This window comes from Canis lupus, chromosome 11 (genome assembly GCF_003254725.2).
Source record: "Canis lupus dingo isolate Sandy chromosome 11, ASM325472v2, whole genome shotgun sequence".
Classification (NCBI taxonomy): Eukaryota; Metazoa; Chordata; class Mammalia; order Carnivora; family Canidae; genus Canis; species Canis lupus.
In genome coordinates this window covers 22008387-22026134 of record NC_064253.1, presented here as the reverse complement: position 1 = coordinate 22026134, position 17748 = coordinate 22008387, and the positions used below count along the sequence as shown (strand labels likewise).

The 17748-nt window shown below is 54.3% G+C and overlaps 1 protein-coding gene across 10 annotated transcripts in view; it reads right to left on the bottom strand.

Moving 5' to 3' along the window:
* Positions 1 to 647: 647 nt before the first annotated feature.
* The window catches only part of JADE2 (jade family PHD finger 2), a 51739-nt gene continuing 34638 nt past the window's right edge, over positions 648 to 17748 (bottom strand). For all 10 annotated transcript variants that reach the window (XM_049091793.1, XM_049091788.1, XM_049091791.1 and 7 more), the window contains 3 exons: positions 9323 to 9440; positions 6587 to 6715; positions 648 to 5447 (listed from right to left, as the gene is read on the bottom strand). In XM_049091793.1, coding sequence (XP_048947750.1) covers positions 4648 to 5447; positions 6587 to 6715; positions 9323 to 9440 — 1047 coding nt within the window. In that variant the 3' untranslated portion in view covers positions 648 to 4647. The remainder of the gene's footprint in view (positions 5448 to 6586; positions 6716 to 9322; positions 9441 to 17748) is intronic.

The window sequence follows — 17748 nt, the reverse complement described above, 5'->3', positions numbered from 1 at the left end:
CAGCGTGCTGGCAGGATGAGGTACGTGGTCATGAGATTCCTTGGCGAAAGAACAAATGAACAGATGAATGAACTGTATCCTGTCCTCAGGGAAGCCCTTCCTGAAAGTCTCCCATCCCCAAATCAGCCCAGGCCTCCATAACTCCCTGTTCCCTCACGGTCTGTGTCCCTGCTGGACTGTGAGCTGCCCTGGGGCAGGGATGGTGGCTACATCCTAACACCTTCCAGAGCCCAGCACTGAGCAGGTGCCGGGGAAATCACGAATGAGGACAAACCTGGGCCAGCACCTCGCCTGATGTAGGGACAGATGCCCAAGGTTCTCTGCAAGCCTTCCCACTGTCCCTGGTAGGTGGCTCACGGCGCGGGGGGAAGAGTCCAGCAGTCTTGCCTGTGATGCTGAATTTCACGTCTTTATCAGCGTGTGGCTCCGGGTGCCTCCCTCACCCGCTGGGATTCCTTCCTGGTGGATGCTGCCAGTGAGGAGCAAACAAAATACTGCCCTTGAGCACAGCCTCCAGGGCACGCTGAGCGCTCACCAGGACCGTCCCTATCAGGGCGCCTTTGGAGGTAGCGCTGGGTCCCAATTCGGCAAGCCTGCCGCTGGGGAGGAGCCCTCTCCCCTCCGCAACAAAGCCTCACACCAGCCAGCACAGAAAACATTGCTTTATTAACTGCGTTTGCCAACACACGAGGAGTGCAAAGGGCTCCTGGAGCCCCGGGCCCGGCTGGGGGCCGGGGTCTAGAAACCCCCATGAGTGAGCAGGACAGGATGGGGCTGGAACTAGGCGGCAGCGGCCACACAGAATCATGCAGGGCACAGCGGGCACTGGCCACAGCGACGTGGCCGTACATTCTATTGCTCATTAAGGGTCGCGAACGTGGACGATGTACAAAAAGGAGAAATAGGTCTTTGCATTAATGAAAAATACATTTTTTCTCTACAAAGGAATCTTTTCTAATACAAGAAAATAAATATTGCAACATAAGCCAAAAATAATTTAAAATTGCTCTTTTCAATATATTTTCAATATTTCTCTTGTATATTAACAAATGGCACATCACTTTCTTTGAAACAAGGACAGAAGGTGTCTCCTCCTGTGACATTCATATCACTCCCCAACCCCAAGTCGTTTGTGGAGCACAGAGTGTTGTGCGTCTGAGGGACAAGGTGGCAGGAAGTGCCTTAAAGAACAACCAGAGGCAGAATATAAAATACTCCAGACTCCAGCCCTGGCTCTTTGGCCAATGTGGCCAGCTGGGCCAGGGACAAGGGAGGTGGCCTCCCCCAGGGCCTTGCTGCAGGCATCCAGACCCATTCTGCAGAGCTCCAGGCATGGGCGGAAGATGGCTACATTGGCAGTGAGCAAGGAAACGCCAAGTCCAGTTGCTGCCAATGTGTTAGTATGGGGCAGCTGATTCTCTAGAATCTGCCCCAGCAAGCCCCCCAGTATGCCCATACACAACACACAAACATGCATGCACATGGGCATGAGGGATGTGCCCTGGCACATGCTCACACACCTAGAGCCCAGCATCCACGTCTGGAAACCTCAGTGGCTTCTCTAAGGAAATCGAGACCCTTACGTTAGAAATGCTCACACATGGTCACAAAGTCAGAGCGGTCATTTAATAAAATAAACCCTTCTACCTTTCTTCTTACTCACTTTAAAATACATTTCTGATCCATAAAAATACTTTCCTTGCACCTTATCCTTTCTTGCTGTGATGAGGGGGAAGGATGAGCTGTGCAGCCAGGACTGAAAATGGGGATGACAGAACGAGGAACAGAGCAGCTTCTCTCTCCCAGAAGAGGGCCAGTGAGTGGGGGCAGGTGTGGTCACGCAGAAGCAGTTTCAGCCTCTGGCCTGCAAAAGGCCTCCTGCCTTCTTCCCTACTTCCAACCTCAATGCCAGGAGGTAGCAAAGCTGTATACATGGTGGACAGTAGACCAGAAAAAAGAGTGAAGAGGCTGTAGCTAATGGAGGAAATGAGTGGTGGGGACCAGCATCCTTGTACTCTGTGGAGCCTTGCTGGACATCCTAGAGGTGGACAGCTGTCTGGCAAGAACAGCTTTAGGGCCTAGCTAGGGAGTGAGGGGGCTCCCCACTTCTCTCACCAGCTAGCCAAACAGATCCCTGGGCCCAGTGTAAGTACATGGTCCCAGAGAGAGTCCAGTCCAAAGCCAAGAGCCAACACATAAGAGAATCCAGAGGTCAGCTTGGGCAGAGGCCCCCCAAAGAGTGCTGACTGCCCCATCTGGCCCACCCAGACCAGACCCTCACCAGCCAGGCTACATTCCCTCCCCAGTTCTCTCCACCCCCAGGGAGCCCAGACTCTGCCTCAAGATGCATTAAAGGGTGAGGGGGCAAGTGCGGAGTCTATTGGGCCTGAGCCATTCCTGGCACCCCACCCCTGGCAGTTTGGTTGTTCTTTAAGCTTGTCCCTTTGCTTCCTGCGAGGTCAGACCGGGCAACCCAGCACAAACAAGATTGTGACCCAAAGCATAGGGAAGGAAGGAGGGCTGTTCAAAGGCAGTAAACAGAGAAGAGGGTTGGGCCGCTGGTGCGGACACTGCACTGGCCATTACTACCAAGGAGGCAGGCGGACTAAACTCTACATGGTAGCTTGTGCCATCCCAACGCCCAGAATCCTTACAGCCCGTCCCGAGTCCATTCCCACTGGACGAATTTGCCCGATCTTCTGAACATAGTCCTATCTTTGCTTCCTGTTTTGCTAAAATTCACATGAAACCGAGTGTCAATGACAATGCCACTGTCGTACCTTGAAAGTTCTGGAGTCGGGGGGTGGGTGGTCAAGCTGCTCCCCATCCCGCTGATTTGAGTGTTGTGTACTGGGGGTGGGGGTGGGGGTGGAGGTGGGGAACCACATGGTAAAAACTTTTGCCATGCTGGTTTTGCGGTCAGTACTCTTCCCCACCCCCCAAGAGTCTCGGAGTTTAGGAAAGCTCACAGTGGGCCCAGCCCAGGATCCGAAATCCAACAGCTGGTTCCCGCTTCCCGATTCCAACAGTTCAGCAGCAGAACGGCATCTTCTTCCAAGAGCTCGGGCTCAGTCTCCTTGGGTGTGTGCAATGAACATGTCTCTACACTTTGTTGCTAAAGAACTCCATTAAAAAAAAAAAAAAAGTCCAAGTGACAAGTTGTCAGGTCCAGGCTGTGCTGTATTATGGTCAAAATATTCTTTGGCATCCATAGAATGATTCGACTGATTCACTGGACTTTTGCAAGGTTGTTGTTGGAGAAGTTCTGGCTTCCCCAGTGGTGGAAGTGACCCAGGAGTAATTTATAAAAGAAAAAAACCCACGTTTTCACTGAATTCCTTTTTTGTTTGTTCCCTGAGCTATCACCCTGGGGCCACTCCACTGAAACTCTTCAGAGCAACTACCTGGGACCTAGAGGGTGGGACGGAAAAGGCGGGTGGGTGGTGGTGACAGAGAGGGTGTGTGTGTGTGTGTGTGTGTGTGTGTGTGTGTGTGTGGTGGGGTGGGGAGGGCATAGCCAGGAGAGGAGTTAAGGGCTCACAGGGACGGAGGAACCAGGATCATCCAGCAAGACTTGAAATAGCCATAGCAGGCCAACACGGCCCATCACAGGCCCCGGGATCCCACTGCTCATTGGAAGGAGGAGTTTCCAAAAGGAAACCGAGGAAGAAGCTCGTCTCATAGCAGGACTGGAAATTTTGAAAAGGCAAATGGTCTGGTCTGGTCAGGTCAGCTGTCTGGGAGTGACCAGACTTCGGCCGAGACTGGCCCCGAAGGAAGGAAGGAAGTTGGAGCTGCAGAGCAATTCTCTAAGTGGGTGAGTCTAAGCCCCACGCCCCTGTCTGGGCACTGGCCCTCCCTTGCAGCCTCCACCGGCAGTGGCGGCTGGCTGTTTGGGAGTCCCCTGAGTAAATGGCACAGCTCAGGAAGGATTCTAGGAACCCCTTCTCAGAGCCGCCGGGCTGGGCACTGGCAGGGCCGGAGCAGCAAGGGAGTGGAGGGTCGCGGGGTGGGCGGGCAGGCCTCGGATGATGCGGGTTGATCAGGAACAGCTGCGGTTCCTCTGGAACCAGCGGGCCCTCTGCGCCCCCCGCTCAGTGCTTTCTTATATAAGCTCGTTGTGCTTGTGACAGTGAGTAGACTCTGGCTGGGTATCACTTAGTATACTTCCTTGGGGATCAGTGGAGTGCAGCAGGACCCCCCAGATGGACCCCAGTGGGATTTTGGGGGCAAGGCGGGGCAGGCCCTGGGCCACGAAATAATGCCCAAACGACGGTCTGTCACCCAGTGGCAGCGGGCTGGAGTCCTGAGCACTTCTTCGCCTTGCGTGCATCTATCCAGGAACCCAGTGACGCCGCACGGGCCGGGGCCAGGACCGGGACGGGGCGCTACCACGGCAGGGATGGTGCATGGGACCTGCAATGGTCCCTGCGGCCAGAGCCGTGGAAGGAATCCTACTGTCCTAGGCCAGCACAGAGGAAAGACAACAGTGTGGAATTCAAAACTCTCTATATTAAAAATAAAACCACGACAGAGTGGCAGTCTCAAGGGTCTGAGACACTCAGCAGAGATTGGAAATGGCAGTTGTGACTGGGCTGAGGCCTCACGGGAGGACCAGGGCAGGGCCCGGGATGGGGTAGGGGTGACTTAGGAGGCCAGGACCCCCATGCGGACCACCTCCTCAGCCCCTGCTTCCCGGGGGGCCCGCTGCACCCCACTGTCCTCAGCTTCCACATCTGAGTCGCTCATCTCCCCATCAGAGAAGTAGCCATCAGTCTCAGTGTCAAAGTGTAGGCTGACCTTGGGCCTCTCGGCGACAGTGGAGGGCGGTCCTGTCCCAACATCAGGCCTGGCACCTGGCGATCTCTGGGTTCCCTTGTCGCGGGGCAGCCGGAGCCGGCCCAAGGGCTTGGGGCTCACTGTAGGGCCAGGCACTTGGACATTCGAGTCGGCAGCCATTGGGGCTGTCTCGTCTGGGGTCTCGGGGGCCAGAGGAGGAGGGCTCTCGGGGGCCACTGGAACAGGACAGTCCCCAGCTGCAGGGCTAGATGGCAGGTGGGAGGGCGTTCGCCGCGTTGGTTTCCGGGCCACTGGCCCTTGCCCTGCCTTGCCTGCCTCCTGGCCCCAGGGTTTCTTGGGAGATTTGTCTGGAGTCGTCCGTGAGCCAGGCCCATCCTGCGGTGGCTTCTTCTTGGCAGGCAGGCGGCTGCGGCCCCGGGCCTTCCTGGCAGGGTCCCCGGGCCGCAGTGAGGGGTCCCGCATGAAGCTCAGCAGTGTCTCCTCGTCTTGCAGCAGCTCCTCCGACAGCAGCCCCGGAGCGGGGTCTTCGCGGTGGCCGTTGTTCAGTGACCACTCGCTCATGGCCATGTTCTCTGCTGTGATCTGCACTGACTGAGCTAGCCAACTGTTGAAAAAGGTGCCATCGATGGGGAAGGAGGTGGACAGGCCTGGCCGAGGTGAGAGAGGAGGCAAGTGAGATGCTTACAGGTGTGAGTCCCACCCTCTCTCAGGAAGCCCTCTCAGACTGTCCCCAGGGAGCCACTGGGCCCCTCCCTCCCTCTGTAACAGACCCAACTGAGACATCCTGATTTGCTGATCCTTCCTGCCAATGACACCAAAGAGGAGGGTTCACACCATATTCCCCTCTCCCCCAGGACAACCCAGTCCCAGAACCGGCTTCATGACTGGTGGAGCAGAATGCAAAGTGAACAGGTGTGCTCCTTGTTCCAAAATTATTAAGATATTTCAAGGTAATGAGTATGGCATTGAACTGAGCAAGAGAGTTTTGAGGTTGCCTAAGTACACACTCATGAAGCCAGCTCTGCCCACCACCCCATCCTGGGGATGCAGGGGATGGAGGAATGAAGGGAAAGGCCCTCAAGCCACCAGGGGGCACTGGGCTTTTATGAGAGCTGCTTCCGAAACATTAGGTAGGCGTGTCAGGCATCAACAGGGTAGCGGAAGGGCTTCTCGACAGAAATTCCCTCTGGGGTGTCTGGGCCAGAGGTTAATCCTGGGCTTTCCTTTTGCTACCAGTGGTCCCCTTCTTGAGGCTGGAGGTGAGGTTTGGAAGACTCCACAGTCATCCCTGAGAAGTGCTGTAGGGGAAGCAGGATGGCTGGGAGACAGCCCAGACCTGGGGGCCTAAATGCTGAAGGGAGGGCTTACTGGAGAAATGCCAGCAGGGTGGGAGCAAGATGGAGAATTCTGGCAGATGACGGCTGCATTCTGCAAGGGCCTAGAAGGTCTACAGGTCCCTTGAGGGCCTCCAGAAAAATCTGGCATCCAGGACTCTAGCTAGAGGAATGTGTGCAAGCTCCTGAGCCCCAGGCTGGGGTCTCCAAGTCTACAAAAGGGGTATTTCTTGGGATGCCAGGCAGGACTCTGAGACCCTACCTGGTTTCCTTTACGGCTAAAAGGTGTGAGCGCCTGGGCATGGAAAGGCCTGGTTAGTTAGCCCTTTGGGCTTCCTACTCTCTGCGACGGAGGTGCCGGTAGACCCCGCTGGTCTTAGGTTGGGAGCTGCCCGTGGAGGGACTGTGTGAGGCTGGCCATGTCTGCCAGGCCAGTGTGGCCACTCACTCACCCAGCTGCCCCAGGACTGAGTCGGGCCCCGCCTTCATTTTCTCTTTCTTCTCGGGGCTGCCCTTTGGGCCCTCGCGGCCTTTCCTTTTCGAGTCGCTCTTCTTGCCCTTTGCTCTCCTTCCAGATCCCTCTGTGCCAGGGAAGAGAGAGCAGGAAGGAGGTGGTTACCCCGAGCAGCTCAGCCAAAACCACGATCACTGCAGGCCATCCTAGGAGTCCTCTCTCTCCTGTGCTTCCCCTTTTAGGTCCCCTTGCACTGCCAACAGGCCCCGGGAGCAGAGCCATGGGCACCTGGGATAAGTGGGGCTCCTGTGAGTCAGGGACAGCAGGTGGGGAAGAGAGGAGGCACTGCCTACTGCTGCCCTTGAGTGGCCTGGAGAGGGTGGAGGACACCCTGTAGGACCTGGAATGCAGTCTGATCTACATGGCCTCTAGGTGTTGGGGGGACTCCTTCCCGGTGGGTGGGAAGGGTGATGGAGGTGAGTGGCCAGGACAGGGCCGTCAATGCTAGGCTGAGGAGCCAGACTCGAAGATGGACAGAACACTATCTGAGGAGTCGAGAGACACGGGTTCTAGTTTTGCCACAGTGGTCAGTCCCTTGAGCAAATCTCCTGTTCTACTCTTGGGGTCACACAGTAGATGGCCAACTCGGGGTGCACACCTGGCCCCCATATCCCTTTGGCCCATGACCACATAGGTGTAGGGAGGCAGAGAACACTGGAGCAGGGGAGGACATCTGTAGGGAGAGGCCCAGCTGCCAGAAATCTAGCTTTTCAGCCAGAAGCTGGCACGCTTCCCAGATAAAGGTTTACAAGGAGGTTGAGAGAAATGGGATCTCCTCAGCTCTGCGGCTAATCCCCTGTGCAACCTCAGGCCGAGTCTCAGAAGCCTCATCTCTGACACGGGACCAGTGCCTACATACTTCGGAGGGAGACTAGAATTCTAAGATTCCCCCACTGTCCTCAGGAAAGTCTGAGTTCTCTGAGGCCACAAGACCTTGCATGTTTGACCCCATCAACCCCCCAAACCTTACCTGAGACAATGTCCTTTGGCCCCCGTTGCTGTGATACCAGCCTCCTTCCAGTTTCTCTAAAAAGACAGGCTCTAGCTTCTACAATTTCAGATCGTCCTGCCCTCTACTACCTGGTTCAGCTCATGGCATAAATATCACTGCCCTGGGAAGCCTTCTCCAGTTGTCTGGCCGGTCCTCAACAATATGCTCATAGCCATGTCCCATCCCAGGGACCAAGTGTCCTAACACTGAGGGCATTGACTTCAGGCAGAGGCAAACCAGTTTTCACTCCAAATGACCTGCCCTGAACAAAGGGCTACCTGTAGCTGCCACTCAGGTCTAGGAGCTACAAACATTCCCAGACTCAATACGGGGGTAGAGATCCAGCTCTTGACCATGCTTCCCGAGGGTACTATGTGCCCTGCCACTTTCTGTCGCCCTGATTGTGGGCAGCTCTCCCTCTGTAGCTGGATGCGTGGCCATAGTGAGGTCCCAGGAAGCCTGACCTGTTGCTCCATAATCACCACTGCAGCCCCTAGGGCAGCACCTGCCTTTATTTTCCCAGATGGTGAGCTCTACAAGGACAGAAGCTCTATCCATTCAGCCCATGGCAATGTGCCCTGCAGCAGGGCCTGGCATGCCATCTACACTCAGGTCATGCTCACTAAAAAAATCACCAGGTTAGAGGGAGTCTGCATAGCTGTGGCGTCCAGGAAGCTGCCAGTCCTGGGGATGCATGGTAAACTCTGCCTTCTGCGTGGACATGATCCGGCCTGAACCAACACCTGTATTTGGCAGTGCTGGTTTCTTAGGCTAGAGTGAGTAGTGATCCCAAAGTGCACACGAGGCAGCTTGGCTTGGGCCAAAGTGGGGTGGCATCAGGTCCTCAGGCATTCGTACTAGGGTTGGTCCAGCAGCTCTGGTTCCTCTCCACTCCGGGCCCAGCCTGACCCAGTGGCTGAACTGGCCATGGCAGCTCCTGACTTATCATCTCTCTCCATCCAGCTACATGTACTTCAATATCAGAGCACCATTTTTTGAGTTAAGTGATGCCCTTTTCACATGTAAACACTCTGGGAAGGGCCCTGTGTCTGGTATTATCCACACAACTAATAGATAACAGCAATGCTGAAGCTTCTTTGGCCTTTGATTTACAGATCTCTTAAGTGTTTGTGACAACAGGAGTTTAAGACAAAAATAAACAAAAAAAATCCCTGCTCGTACAGCATCTAAATTATATGAGATGAGGTCAGAGAGAAAGAACACATAGGTCCTCTTCCATCTCTGGGGCAGCTGCCCGATTCAGGATCAACATGGAGGCACAGTTCAGGGAAGCTCATCACTTCCGGTCCTTCCTGTCCCAAGAGCAGCCTAGAGCCACACTGTTCACATGCATCTACTCCTGAACCACTATGGCCCTGGAACCACCCAGGTGTCCCCAGTGGACCAGAAAGCTCCATTAGGACAGGCCTGATGCCCACAGTCCCATGTCTGGCTCCTTGTCACCAACACACACCCAGGACCCTGGGAAGTCCCATCTTGGTTGGCCTGTTAGTTGGTTATGAAGGGTCCCTGGATGGGCCAGGGGACCCTGGCTTCATGTGTGTGCCCCCACCAGGCCCTGAAGACAGCCCTCCCCTCCACCGCCCTCCCCTGCTTGGGACCCAGCCCCTTGAGCGTGTGTGCGCTGAGCAGGGGCTGGTGGTGGGCAGGGAAGGTGCCTACCTCGACACAGGTCCTGTTCAATCAGCTTCATCTGCAGGTGGAATATCTGCTCCTGGAGTTTGCAGATGGCATGTTTCGTTCTCTCGCGCCGTGTCACCATGTAGCACAGATTTCTCACCTAAGGAGACAGGAGAGAGACTTCCCACTTTACTCACAGGGCAGCTACCTTTGACCTCCCAACTTTGGGGGGCTACCACTGCTTAACCCACCTGGGACGTCTGAGAATCAATTCCTAAGCCCTGAGTGTGTCCTCAGCCCTGAGTCACTGTTTTCTGGTCCAAAACACAGGCCAAGCATAGCCTTGACCCTGTGGCCCCCACAGAGACAGAGCAGGCAGGGCAAAGTGTCTAGTGAGCTCAGGCTGGTGACCCCACCTGCCTCTCCTCTTGGCCTTAACTTCCTGGCCCAGTCTGCCATGCTGCCCTCTTCAAGGCCCTTCCAATGTGGCTGTGCCCTCCCCTATACACACAGCGCCCCAAGGCTCGCGGGGGCCTGGCAAGGTCACCAAGTCCATCCTTCTGCCCTTTGTCCAAGGTCTTTTCCATCAAAGATATTCCATAGCCATAAGCACTATGGCAAACCCAATTCCTGTTCCGAGACACAAATGGCCATGCTATACAAAGCAGAAGAGATTCTGACCCAGCTGGGTCCTGCTGAGGCCGACCCATGTCCACCTGCTGCAGTAGGACCTGAGCCAAGCCCACACCTGCTCTGGCCAAGATAGAAGTCCTCAAGGGGAAGGGCAGGGGGTTCTCCGACTCCCTAGGAAGAGTAGTATCTAGTGCCTGGGAGACCAGTTTGCTTAGCTCATGGGACACAGACCCACTCTGCAGCTGTTCAGGAAGCACCTGTAGCCTGGGCCATGCTACTCCCCGTCCACCTGGCACCCTGCCCCAGTGTGCCATCCCCTCACTGCTGCTCTCAGAATATATCACACTGCTGGAGCTAAGACCAGGACCCCCCCTCAAGACGTTTCCTTGGTCTGGCATCATCATCAGCTCAGGGTGGAGTCTCCAAAGCTGAGACAGCTGGCCAGAAGCTGTGAGCCGGAATTCTGGGTCCCACCAGGTTAGTACCTCTGTCTGTGGCTGGGTTCCATCTTCAAAGGTGAGTTCAGGTTTCACGTCCTTAAGCTACCTAGGGGAGACCTGTGGGTTCTAGAGCCCCTGCCTATCAACATGACCTCCATTTCTCCAGGCCTGGGGGGCAGCTGTGATTATATCTTTCTGCAGACACGGGCATCCTTCCCTTCCTTCCTGAGCCTAGTAGTGAAAGAAATCTCAGAACACTGGCTCAACAGCATTCTACATTGCTGTCTGCACCCAACCTACACCATAGACACAGGCCATCCGAGACCAGCACCCTACACCAAGGGGCAGCAACCTGGCCCAGCCTAAGGGTCTTTGCTTCCTTTCAAATCCTGGATGTCCTCAGGACCTCCTCGTAGCCACACATCCCTAAGTATAAGCTGTGGCTCTGGGAACTCATGTGGTGTTGGGCCTTGGGCTCAGCAGTGGGCAATACAGTCGGGGAGGTCCTTTTCTTCTGAGGGCTTCCTACCTAGCAGGGCAGAGAGATGTAGAGCAAGTACTGACAGGACCAGGCAGCCCTGACCCAGACTTGAGGGTGGTGAGAAGGCTTCCTGGAGAAGGGGCAGCCAGGCTGAGTGGGAGCTGATCACACAGAGGGGCACAGGCTGGGGATGAGGATTCAGAATAAGGCCAGGCAGGGGAATCTGGGAGGGACTTTGCTGGGGGCGGGGTGGGGTATACGTGCTGAGACCCTGGAGTCACCCTTCAGGACCCAGGTCCTCCTCACTCGCCCCCAGAGCCAGCCTACCCCTGAGTCCCATCAGTCCCTGGTGAATGGAACTCATTCCCATCAGCTCCCTCCACTGCCTAGTCCCCTCCATCTGCCCGCCCCACCGGACAGGCAGGCATTCTGACCCCGCTGTGATCCCCAACCATCACCTTGAAATGTAAATCCTCTTCCTCAACACCTCTTCTGGTTTTCCTACTGGACTAAACAGTGTCCCCTACCAAATTTCAGGTCTGCCTGGAACCTCAGATATAATCAGTTAAGATAAGGTCTTACCTGGGTATGAATGAGCCCTAAATCCAATGACTGGTATCACTATAAAAGGCCATGTAAAGACATATAGGAGCCATGTGATGATGGAGGCAGAGATGGAATCAGGAGTCTATGAATCAAGAAATGTTAAGGGTTGTCGGCAATCAGAAGCTAGGAGAGAGGCCTGGAAGCCATCAGATCCTCCCTCAGAGGCTCTAGACAGAATCAACCTTGCCGACACCTTGATCCTAGGCTTCTGGCCTCTAGAACTGTAAGAAAATGCACTTCTGCTGTTTAAGTCTTTGAATTTGTAATGCTTTGTTACAGAAGGCCTAGGAAACTAACATAGCTTCCTTCCTATCACACTTAAAAAAAGAAATCAGAGCCCAGTTCAAAGCCTTGCCCAATATGGCCTCCCACTGGCACCTCTCAGCCCATGTCCCATAGCCTTCTAGGCTCCAGCTACACTGCCCTCCAGTCTCATCCTTTTTGTGTTTAACCTATTTCTGCCTCGGGGCCTTGGTATATAGTCAAGGTTCTTCCCAAGGCTGGACTTAGTCCTTTAGGTCTTGGTTCAAACATTACCTCCAAAAGGGCTTCCCTGTCTACTGTATCCAACCAGCCCAACATTATTCTCCTGTATCCTGGTCTGTTTCCTTCCTGGCAGCCATGTGGCCTGGTGTGCATGGAGACAGTGAGGGTGAAGACAGATGGAATCTTTGGAGGCCTCAAAACAAACCGGTCAACGTGTCCAGCCTAAAAACAGATCAGTCAAGGTCTGGCTTTTAAAAATTTCCCAGGGATGCCTGGGTGGCTCACCAGTTGGGCGCCTGCCTTTGGCTCGGGTCATGATCCTTGGATCCAGGATCAAGTCCCACATTGGGCTCCCTGTGAGGAGTCTGCTTCTCCCTCTGTCTGTGTCTGCCTCTCTCTCTCGGTCTGTGTCTCTCATGAATAAATAAATAAATCTTTTTAAAAAAAAAAAAATTTCCAAACATGCTATCCTCAAACTTACTCTTAACACTAATTTCTAAAGATGGGATGAGGCTCACAGTTGTAGATGTCCCTCTCAAAGATAATCACTTCCTATTAAAATCCAAAATCATCTGAAACTTTACAAAAAATTTTCTTAAGGCAAACCCAGCTGGATTACTGGCATTGAGATCCCTTGCGTGGCTGGTTAAAAACACAGTGGGGTGTCTGGGTGGCTCAGCTAGTTAAGTATCTGACTCTTGATCTCAGTTCAGGTGTTGGCCTCAGGGTTGTCAGTTCAAGCCTTACATTGGGCTCCATACTGGGTGTGGGGCCTACTTACAAACAAAAACCCACAGAGATTCCCAGGCTTGGGGGAATAGTCAAGTCTCTGGGGGCTGAATCCTCAAATGTACGTTTTATATAGCACTGCATACATGGATATATATCCATATCTATACAGATATTTTTTTAAAGCTTTTATTTTTAAGTGACCTCCACACCCAACATGGGGCTCCAACTTACAACCCCGAGGTCAAGAATTGCAAGCTGTACTGACTGAGCCAGCCAGGTACCCCTCTACTGGTATGCTCTTTGATCCTGTTAGAAATTCTGATTATGTCTGTTTCATAATATGCAGTGATAGATGAATGAGACATGAAAAATACAATATAGTGCAGGTAAGTGCTCAATTTTTTCCCTTGTAAGGTACATGACACAATCAGTAGTGTCTGGAGGCTCTTGCTATGGAAGATAGGAATGATTCTTTCTGTGAGAATCCCAACAATGCCAACATACTGTGGTTGATACACTGGCCACGATGTGACCCCGCTTGTTCCCATCTCACCCTGGAATCATCCACAATTCTCTGATTTCTCTCAAGACCGTTGGTTAACAGAGTTACAGGTTACTGAATGTTGTAGAATTCCTCTTCTGTGATGGCTTGTGGAGACTAAGTACTGATACTACCTTAGAAAGCTTTCCCAGGCTATCAGGTTCCTGACACTGTCATTATCATTATTGTTTTTTCTGATTATAAACATAAAAAGTTCTCTTAAAAAAAAATCAGAGTGAAAGAATGAATCAAGTAACAAAGTTGCCTCAAACTAGGGATTGGTCATGAAAGCAGGCTTTATATTTTGATGAAGTTGCTTTGGTATCAGTAAATTTTAGAGTGAACTTGAACGTGGGTGAGGAGAGGGGAGGAGAGCAAGGAGGGCTCCTGGCCAGTTATCTTAGGCTAGACTGCCTGGTGTTGAGGCATTTGTGGAGACCAGGGAGCCTGTGGGGGGAGCAGGCCTGGGCCTGTGGTTGTGTTGGGCATGAGATGCTGGAGCTCAGAAGGGAAGTGATGGATGCGGAGCAGAGCTATGGAGCAGACCACTGAGAGGTCAGCCCAAGTGTGGTGAACTGACAATCACGAGGGCCAAGGAATATTCACAGAGGGAGCAGGAGAGCTGGGGTATTAAGGGAGGATGTGTGGTCTGAGTGTCCATAAGAAACGTATTTTAAGACCGAAGGCATGTCTGACGGTGGCCACCACTGCTGAGAAGGCCAGAGGATGAAGATGGAGAAGTGGCCACCAGATGTAGGGAGATGGAGGCTGTTGGTAACCCTGGCAGATAATCCTGGAACAAGGTGGTGGCAGGAGCCTGGCCAGAGCAGGAAGAAGCAAGGAAGAGTGAGCAGTGGCAGAGGAAAGGAGAGCTGGGGATGGGGGTGGGAGAGCGCCATGACTGGAAGGAAACAGGGAGGGAGGATGTGCTTTTGGAGACGGGAGAAAGTGAAACAGAGTCAAATCCTGGAGACTGAGCGTTTTATATTCCCATGCGGCACAGTGTGTCCTGGGGGCAGGGGGAGAAAGGGCAGAGAACTGATAGAGATGCTCGACAGGCTTGACAGGCTTGACGGCCCAGAAGTTGGAGGGATCTGGTCCGAGGAACAGGAAGCGAGGTTGAGGGCTAAGAAGGGGGAGCCCTGAGCGAGGGGGAGCAGGGGTGCAGACAGGGATTAGGCTGGGGAGCCCCAGACATCCCAGAACAAGGCCGGCTGACAGGAATCTCAGTGGGGCTGGCCCGCCCAGTACCACGGGATTGCTACCAGGGGAGGCTCGCCAGGTATGTGGCCCTCACATAGGCACAAGCACAGCCACATGTGCGGGGAGCCTGCGGGAGGAACGAGGAGGGAGACGGGACGCAGTGGGGGAGGAGGGGCACTTGAGATTGCAGGTGACTGACGAGGCAGCAGGGGAAGTGGGGCCAGGTTTCAGTGGGGGTGGAGGCCCTAATGGGTTGGCAGCAACCTAGAGATGGGAGACACAGGGGTTGAGGGGGCCATAGCTCTGGAGGCCAAGGCTACTGGGGATGAGGCTGGCTTCGGTGGGAGGCCAATTCAGGCACTGAAGACAGAGGATACAGGGTATGGCCAACCTGACAAGGAAGCAGGTGGGTGGCAAGTGTGTGGGAGGACAGAGTCTTCTCCGTGGGACTATCTGACACATGGCCTAGGGGAGATCCACAGGTCTATCTTCAGGGAGAGGGCTGTGTTTCTGAGCGCTATCCCCACCCTCTCAAGCCAGGTCATGCTCCTGAGTAAACTCCTGGTAACCAGACCCAGAGCCTTGGGCACCAAGCCCTGCGCAGCCCCAACTGCCAGCACGGTTGCTAGGGGACACCAGTTGGCGTTGACAGGCTGCTCATCAGAGCTGCAATTTTTGTGTCAGCTGCGAATAACTCTGGGAGCCAGCAGTGGCCATACCTTCCTGAGCTGCCTGCCGGGGCCAAGGTTTGCGGCTGAAATTTTAGGAAATAGCATCTTCTAAGCTGACCATAAAATGGGACTTCATGCTGAAGTGGCAGCAGTGTGGCCCTGGCTTCTGCTTCTCTCAGCAAAAACCCTGCTGGGCCTCGGGGGATGGGGGATGACGACACAGGGATCGGGGAGGATGCCCTGTGATTCATTCCCAGGTCCTAGCATGGGCCTGTGCTTCTGGTCCTCCCTGGAGCCCGTATCCAGGCAGCACCAGACAACAATAACCATGGCTAACAGCAGAGGTCACTGTGCTTCCACCTCCACGGGGACTCCAAGGTCAGCTACCTCATTACTCCCATTTAACAGAAAGGAAACTGAAACTCAAGAGGAGTGAGAAGTGAAACTCAGAACGCATTGCACTGAGGAGCGTTAGATCTGGATGCAAACCCAGGCCGCCCAAGGCTTCAGTCTCAACTCCAACCCTGCCTCCCTGATGGATTCAGCCCAAGCTGGCCTAGTGCCCAGTGAGAGGCTGGATCCTCTCGGTCACTGGCACTGGGCCATGGCCGGGCCACCAGCAGTCATGGGTCGTTGCAGAAAGCCTCCCCTGTGGCAGAGCTCTCAGCCCTGCTCACTCACACAAGCCACCAACGCGTGGCTGTGAAAGGCCCTGAGGATAGACTCGCAGGGGGGCAAGCTGGCACGCATGGTGCTCTAACTTTCCTCTCCTCCGCCTGCCAGGGCTGCGCGCTCCCTCGCCTTGCTCTCAGCTGGTGCCTGCCAGTCCAGCTCGGGGGCTGCTGGAAAAGCAGCATGCTGACAGGGCCCTCCAACGCCCTGGAAAGTTGGCCCTGCCTCCTCTTCCTGGAGGAAAAGTAGGCTGGTTCACACCTGACTTTGGAGGGCTCTGTCCCTCTACTGGAGGAATCTGCATGGCAGCTCTGGTTGCCTGGGAACCTGCTGGCATCTTAGCCCTTGACCTTGGTCCCTGGCCACACCTGTACCAGCTGACAATGAGGTAGAGAGGTTGGGAGGCTGATAAGGGGATGCTTTTGCACAGGAAATGTACAGAATAGGAGGTTAAGGGGATGCCTGGGTGGCTCAGTGGTTGAGCGTCTGCCTTTGGTTCAGGGTGTGATCACGGAGTCGCAGGATTGAGTCCCACAGTGGGCTCTCTGCATGGAGCCTGCTTCTCCCTTTGCCTGTGTCTCTGCCTCTCTCTCTGTGTGTCTCTTGTGAAAAATAAATCAAATCTTAAAAAAAAAAGAATAGGAGGTTAGGCCAACAACTATCCTGATGACAAACCCCACCACCCCATTCAGGTCCAAATTCAAGTCAAACTCTAGAAAACACACATTCCTCTTAGGTTTCCTGTCATTCATCTTCTGAAGCCCTAGTATTCTCAACAGCTCATTAGGGCCAGGAGGAGCTACTTTGTCTATTTTCCTAGGATGATGATTAAATAAGTCACCCTGCACCCTGGCCTCCCAACACTGCCTAGCCAGCACCAGACCATGTGCCGAAGAGCATAGATTCCTGGGAGATCTGACCTGAGGGGTCACTTGGGAAATAGCAGGAGTAAAAGCAGGGTGTTTGTGCTGGAGACACGGAGAGTACAGACTCAGGGGTGGCCTGAGGACAACTCTGGTAGCAGCTCTGGTCACTGAAAGTACTCCATGTCCTCATGTACCTGATGCCACTGCCACATGAGACAGGACGCTGGGCTGCCCAGGAAGTGGTGGCTGCAATGTAGACAGCCTTGCCCTCTGGCCTGGCTGGAGCAAAGGGCATCTGCTGTCCCCACTCTCCACCTTCCCCTTTTGACCCTGCTGGCAGGCAGTAAGCTCCCTCCCAGGCCAGTGGGGTTGTTTTCCCTTGACCAGGTCTCAGGGGAGAGGAGTAGGCTAAAGGAGATCGGGCAAGCCAGGTCCAGTTTCAGCGCCTCCCCACAACACAGCACAACACCTGCCCAACTGTTCTACCCATTTTACAGACTTGCCAACAGAAATGACCCTAAGATAGGCAGCTGTCTCCAATCACATAGAGGCCCCTCTACGTTTCCACTCAGGGCTATTTCCTAATAAGGCCCAGGGGAAGGGGAGGCACATGTGTCTGTGCCATGTGTGGAAGACACTGTGACATGACCCCATGTGCTCTGGAACCCTAGAACTGAACGTCCCAAAGAGGAGAGGCCAGAACAGCACTCAGCACCCTGAACTACCACCTTGGACCAAGCCAAGACCCTCTGTTTCCTAGCACCTAGTATTGAGGGGATGGGGCCATTGGGCCAACCCATCCACTGCAGGCCCCCTGATTCCCTCTCCAGGGGGAATGTTTGGAAGTTGCAGCTACAGAGGGACAGTCCCTGCTTAAAACATTCAGCAGTTTCCACATACATTCTGGCCCACCCACTGAGCTTCATCCTTCTACTCCATACAGGCCACTGTGTCTCTGGCCTACCTGTATGCCCTCACGCCCTACGTTAACACCTGTCTTTCCTGCCCTGGTCTAGCACATGTGTTGGGAACAGGCATGGCCCAGAGAGGCCACAGACAGGGACAGAGGGCAGTAGACGCTGGAAGTCTGGGTTGTGCCCCAGCTCTGATGCCCTATAGCCTCAGGACTCTAGCAGG